This window comes from Frankliniella occidentalis, unplaced genomic scaffold (genome assembly GCF_000697945.3).
Source record: "Frankliniella occidentalis isolate FOCC.00 unplaced genomic scaffold, Focc_3.1 Scaffold63, whole genome shotgun sequence".
Taxonomy (NCBI): Eukaryota; Metazoa; Arthropoda; class Insecta; order Thysanoptera; family Thripidae; genus Frankliniella; species Frankliniella occidentalis.
The window spans coordinates 450498-456758 of record NW_026267193.1 but is presented as its reverse complement, the minus strand read 5'-3'; the positions used below and the strand labels follow the sequence as shown (position 1 = coordinate 456758).

Below are 6261 nucleotides of genomic sequence, written 5' to 3'. Positions count from 1 at the left end.
GGCGCGGCCGTGCAGGCCGCCATCCTGTCCGGCGACCAGAGCGAGGCCATCCAGGACGTGCTGCTGGTGGACGTGGCGCCGCTGTCGCTCGGCATTGAGACGGCGGGCGGCGTCATGACCAAGATCATCGAGCGCAACAGCCGCATCCCGTGCAAGCAGACGCAGACCTTCTCCACGTACGCCGACAACCAGCCGGCCGTCACCATCCAGGTGTTCGAGGGCGAGCGCGCCATGACCAAGGACAACAACCGCCTGGGCACCTTCGACCTGACGGGCATCCCGCCCGCGCCGCGTGGTGTCCCCAAGATCGAGGTCACCTTTGACCTGGACGCCAACGGCATCCTCAACGTCGCCGCCAAGGACACGAGCTCGGGCCGCTCCCAGAACATCACCATCAAGAACGACAAGGGCCGCCTCTCGGCCGACGAGATCCAGCGCATGGTGGACGAGGCTGAGCGGTACAAGGCCGAGGACGACCAACAGCGCGACCGCGTCGCAGCGCGCAACCAGCTGGAGGGCTACGTGTTCAGCATCAAGCAGGCCATCGACGAGGCCGGCGACAAGCTCCCGGAGCAGGACAAGACCAGGGCGCGCGAGGAGTGCGAGGCGACGCTGCGCTGGCTGGACAGCAACACCCTGGCTGACAAGGAGGAGTACGAGCATCGCCTCAAGGAGCTGCAGCAGAAGGTGCAAGAGGTCATGGTGCGCCTGCACTCGGGCGGCCCGGGCGCTTCGCAGCCCCAGGCACCCCAGGGCTGCGGGCAGCAGGCTGGCAGGCACAACGGCCCCACCGTCGAGGAGGTCGACTAAGCAACCCAGTCATTAGTGTGATAAAGACTTTAGTACAAGTGAGATTCTGGTGTAAATGGCTGTGTGAACACGAGCATAAGTAGCAGTATTACTTTCACTTCCGAAGAGGTGTGTTGTCTGTATATATGTAAGTTTTGTAGATTGAATGTAATGTATAATTAATTGGTTCTGCATTAGCAGTGCGCACTATATTGACTGATTATTTGATAATGTTAATTTAGATAGCGAATGTATATGTTGTGAGAGAATTTGACCTCTTGTTCTCTGTTTAACTGTAGTACTACAAGGATGAATCTGTGTGGGTGAATTATTTAATTCAATAAATTATTAGGTGAGATATTTTTAAACCTGAGTGTTATATTTTCCTTTTGGTCTTTTCATATTATAAACAATTCAGATCAAGTAAAGATTTTCTTCAAACAGTTTATTTAAATACCATTAACATTTACCTTTCAACTCTTGAGAATGTTTTAATTAACCATGGCAAGTTTCACATTGACAACAACAATTGAAAGCAAACTGCTGCGACACTCTTCAACAATTCTTTTTGTTTAGGAGTAAGAGTTGAAGCGAGTTGAAGGCAGTAGAGGCACAGTAGAGAGAACACATAATTGTAAATGAAGTTATGTATGGATAGATAAGGGAACAATTTTTTACAAAAAATTGGGTTACGGCCCACTCACCGAACACCCAACTAACCCAAAGTCCCAGGGTCTTTTCACCCCCTATTATTCACCCAAGGCCTGTTCACCCACATCTCACTCATGCCTGAACAATTCACCCACAAAGAAATTAAATCCGAGGGGTGTTGCCTGCTTGTGGGGTATTGCCGAGGGCAGGAGAGGAGCAGGTGCGGGCTACCGCGATTCAACAAACAATCAAAAAACATTGCCCATAAAATTATAGTACAGAGTTTGCAAGCCACATTTTTATACTATGGACCAAATTTCTGAAGATAGACCATTCTAGCGAGTCCAGATAAGAACACAAACAATCAAAAATTACCATTAGCAGAACTCAAAAACAGCTTGTAAATCACATTGTATCTTTTTTGTAACATACCCTTAAATTCTAAATATTTTTCTCTTTACCAAACGGCTTTTAAAGATTGACATTATATGAGCTTTCTGTAGTGTCTCTTTCCACTCCTTTCTGATTCTTCCCAACGCGCTAGAATGGTCTATTATTCCCAAGTGTGTGTGTGTGTGGGGGGGGGGGGGGGGCACACTCTCATGTTCAAGGGTTTCCTTTACACTATCACTGTACTTCAAACATTGTGACGTCATGTTAAAAGACTAAGACTCGAGTAGCATTGGTTCGAATACTGTGATACATTTGTTAAACTGTAAAACTGTAGCTTGTGGCCTTGTGAAACATTTTGCTTTGTTCATGAAAATAATAATACACCTGGGTGAAAAGCTCCCTGGATCAATAATACTCATGGGTGAATTAACCAGGGCTGAAATACTTGTGGGTAAATTACAACTGGGCCAAAGTTACGTTGGGTCAATCGCTCCCAAATTTCATTGTACTGAGCACAATACTGATTCTTCCAACTCCCAAAAGGGGAGCAGGATATCCTCTATCGATAGAGGTAAAGAACGAGTAAGAAAAGTAAAATCATTATGAGACTGATAAGGCAGCTAAACAACCAATCTCAGCAAGGAAATATTAAAATCTTTCTTAATTTTGAGATTACCTCTGACATCTGTTTTTTCCCATCTGTTGCTTTATCCTTTGAACTACTCACATAATCAATGGCAATTTTATGATTCACATTAGTAAGAATGTCATCTATATCACAGTTTGTGTGTTTTTCTAGCATCTTGCAAAGAGCTGCAATGAACCACGAGCCACACCTGGGATGATGGAATGAAGCATGGTCTGTGAAAAAAATGAAAGTAACCCATTAGGTTAATTACTGTTTAAAAGAAAAGAAAAGAAAAGAAAAGAAAAGAAAAGAAAAGAAAAGTGAATAGATACCTGGAATTGTAGAAAAGAAAAGAAGAAAATCATCCTTTATATCTGGCCATGGCAGGTCCATTTTTGCTGTCCAACCACGTTCTTTGTATGGTAAGAAAGTCTTCCTACTTTCCTGCTTAGAAGATAATGCTACATCACCATCATGAAGTTCTATGTGAGACTGCACATTGTGCCCTCTACAAGACTAGGAAATAAATAAGTAAAAGCACAAAACTGCATTAAGTATGACAATACAAGAAAATGTAAACAAAAAAGAAACCAAGCTGACAATAAACCATCATAATTTTATACTTACTTGTACAAAAATCAGCTTTGGCTTTTTATCTAGAGTAACACAATTTTCAGCCTGAAATGGTTCAAGCAATGTACTTATGTGGTAAATATCATCAGAGGAGAATATGCAATCTCTTTCCAGACCATGTGTAGATACAATTACAACTAGACAGCTTCTTTTAGAATGATCTTCCCTGCTGACTAGAAATAAACCAATGGAAAATATGAAATACTTGGTTTGGGGAAAGTGCAGACAAACACGAACTATTAATAGGCATACATATAATATACCTAGAAGGTAGGAAAAATAAGTCATACCTACCAGCATTTACAAAATCAATTATTTCTTCCTTTGTTTTGTCTATAAATGGTCTTACTTCAAAGCCTAATTTAGTGAAGCATTTTGTCGATTGAGCAACATCTTGGTCGCAACCTTCACGGTAAGACAGGTGATAATCAGGAACCTAAGAGAGATTTTGTGTAAGAAAATTGTCAACTGAGTGATGCTTGGAAAAATAGGAACTTACCTGAAATTTACTGTGGGCAATAATTAGGGCAAGTCCTCTGGAACTGTAGTCCATTTTATATTTCTGTAGGGGGTCATGTTGAGATGTTGAGCCAGACTGCTGAGGCACTTTCACATCTAAGTCTAGATTCTGTAACTCTGTTGATAGTGCATCCTGAAATTTCTTCTTTTCACTTTCATCTATTGGCTTTCCAATAGAGGACAGCTGTGATAACTTCTCCACAAGTTTTTCTGCAACACCAGGTTTATTACGATTGTGATAGTGATAGATCAGCTCTTTTGCAATTTGGAATTGCTTCTGCTGAAATGATTCTTGTGGACCCTCGGTAACTTCTGTTAAAAGTAACAAAGAAAAATCATGATGATCACAGAAGTGGGTTGTGAGACACGTAAAGGGAACACCAGTGAAAAGATGATTCTGAAATATGAGCTAGACATTAGAGGACTAACCAGGGGGCTCATCATGAGAAGTTGTTGTCTGAAGTTGAGATTTATTTTGAGAAAATTTGATAAGCCTTGTCAACTGATGTACTACAACTGGGTTTTGATCAACAAGTTGTTTAACAGATAAGATAATAGTGAGCAGATGAAGAATGCTGCCTTTTGATTTCAACTCTTCAGAAAGAGCTTTCATGAACTTTACATCTTTAAACATAAGAAAATTAACAATTATAGTTACAACCAAATTCAATACATCAAAAGAAATTCGGTTTAAAATGTAAATTCTTACCAGGACATGTAGAGTAAACAATAAGGAAATCGGTGATAACTGGAATTTTGTAAGAGTTAGAATTGCCAGTCTCAGTTTCTTTATATTTTGGATTATCCAAACTGTCACAATGGCTTCCCTTAAAGATGAAAAATCCCAAATTAAAATGGAAAGCTTAGCTTAACACCTTGAGTCCCAGAGATATTAACAGGGGTGACATTTTCCAAAAAAAGGATAGCCACTGCATATGCCTTGGTGGGACTCAACATGTTACCTTCAACTTCAAAAGGGTTATTGCGACTGCTTGTTCATAGCGAACTGGAGCCACCCATAACTTGGGTCACGCAGTCAGGGCCATCCCCAGCGTCCAGCTAATGCTGGTCCGTCTGAGGATGTAAAACCAACAAAACAATAAAAATAGAAAAGAAAAAAACAATAAAAAACAAGTGGCAGATTAAGAAAATGGATTATAAAACATACATTAGGCTCGCTTGCATGAATGAAGAAGATCTTGGGTTTCCCAGCAAGTGTTGGACAGCTGTCAGCGAAAAAAGGTGTCCAGAGTGAATCAAGGTTAAAGAACCCATCTTTGGCGCAAAGGTATGCCTGCTGTCGATATGAGAGCACTGCTATGAATAAACAGTCTCTGTCTGAATGATTATCCGAAGCAACTGTAATGACATGAAAACAAAGTCAAACAAGATAATACAAGAAGAATTCACTTAATTAAGTTAAAGTGATGAATAAAACACAATACCTTCAAGAATGACTTCATTTATCTCAGAAACTGTGAAGTCAGAGTAAATATGAACTTTGAAGCCAATGCTTTCTAAGGTATTTTTAAAGTTTTCGCAGTCCACAATGCGGGGAGATGATTTGAGATTAAGCTGAATTAGAAGAGGGCATGGTAAAATAGAATTTTTCATAACAACTTCAAAAGATTATTTAAAAAAAAAAAAAAAAAAAAAAAAAAACCTACCCGAGGAATAGAAAAATTCTCGTGATTAAAGATCAATGCAAGCCCACGCTCTTTGTGCTCCATGTTGTAGTGTGTGGCATTCTTTTTAGCTGGGGCCATTGCAGATGAGTGTGGCAGTCTATTGTCTTCAGATGCACTGGGCGAGTCTCCAGTCCCAATTGAAGGCATTACTAAAGAGAAGATCCTGGGGAGAAAACAAGATACATGGAAGTAATTATGTCGTCCTACACCCCCCTTCTTTACATTGTCATTGTGATATCTCGATATATTGATTGTGACTGTGATAACCCAGTGATGACAAATTTTTGTCATTATTAATGGAAGAAAACAAGTCACTGTTACTGTCACGGCTGATATTCCTCCTTGGGTGGGACATAGGCTGGAATCCTTGGAAAATTTACCATAGGCAAGTCTTCTAGCTTTTGAAAAATGTGCCCAAATTATAGATTAAGTGTGGAGATTTGGGCTGTTGCCAAAATTGTGGGTCTGTTTTCGGATTATACGACAGGAAAAACTAATGCATACCTAACGCTACGTGCCATTGAAGTGACCAACCATATTCACTGGTGTCATGAGGGAATTACTCACCCCACCCACAAATGTACCGCAAAGGGCAGCAGTCTAACCGCACTTTTCAGCTACTATTTATTTCGTTATGTTGTAGAGGCAAAAATAAAACATATTGTAAGTATTGTTGTTGTCTTTGCGAATGTTGCCGAAAGAATTGTGATTCTTAAATACGAGACGGGAGAAAAAAAATGTCTCGCTGAATATTTTGAAATCGGGACAGTGTGCGATACTTACTTTGTACGTGGAATATTTGCGTAAGAATCAAACAAGGGGATAGTTAAAAAATGAAGTATCCATTTAAGCCAAAATACTTACAAATTACAGACAGCAGCAGCATATTTCTTCCCTTACTGCCGGATACTGACTGACCAGTCTCTTTGTGTCAACTGTCAACGTCTCAACAGGTAGGCC

The 6261-nt window shown here is 40.9% G+C and overlaps 2 protein-coding genes across 3 annotated transcripts; one reads left to right on the top strand and one right to left on the bottom strand.

The window, feature by feature from the left end:
* Positions 1-6: 6 nt before the first annotated feature.
* Positions 7-1157, top strand: LOC127749533 (heat shock protein 70 A1-like). The gene has a single exon (XM_052268060.1). The coding sequence runs from the start codon at positions 115-117 to the stop codon at positions 808-810; it is 696 nt and encodes a 231-aa protein (XP_052124020.1). The 5' UTR covers positions 7-114; the 3' UTR covers positions 811-1157.
* Positions 1158-1213: 56 nt separating this feature from the next.
* Positions 1214-6261, bottom strand: LOC113211468 (caspase-2). 2 transcript variants are annotated; one of them, XM_026429836.2, is made up of 11 exons: positions 6166-6261; positions 5281-5464; positions 5059-5188; positions 4782-4972; positions 4323-4440; positions 4043-4237; positions 3594-3925; positions 3389-3530; positions 3089-3267; positions 2794-2977; positions 1214-2694 (listed from the first exon to the last, which is right to left on the bottom strand). In XM_026429836.2, the coding sequence occupies exons 2-11, from the start codon at positions 5446-5448 to the stop codon at positions 2468-2470; spliced, it is 1866 nt and encodes a 621-aa protein (XP_026285621.1). In that variant the 5' UTR covers positions 5449-5464; positions 6166-6261; the 3' UTR covers positions 1214-2467. The 2 variants fall into 2 exon arrangements, with proteins under 2 accessions (XP_026285621.1, XP_026285622.1); XM_026429837.2 differs by lacking the exon at positions 1214-2694 and having other exon boundaries at positions 2800-3006.

Bases quoted from the DNA above. Each gene is read 5' to 3' on its own strand.
- LOC127749533 (XM_052268060.1), top strand. From the start codon at position 115: ATGACCAAGATCATCGAGCGCAACAGCCGCATCCCGTGCAAGCAGACG.
- LOC113211468 (XM_026429836.2), bottom strand. From the start codon at position 5,448: ATGCCTTCAATTGGGACTGGAGACTCGCCCAGTGCATCTGAAGACAAT. The intron at 4,238-4,322 runs GTAAGAATTTAC...TTATGTTTAAAG, and splicing joins TGTTTACTCTACATGTCCTG to ATGTAAAGTTCATGAAAGCT. The intron at 2,978-3,088 runs GTAAGTATAAAA...TTTATTTCCTAG, and splicing joins CAAAGCTGATTTTTGTACAA to TCTTGTAGAGGGCACAATGT.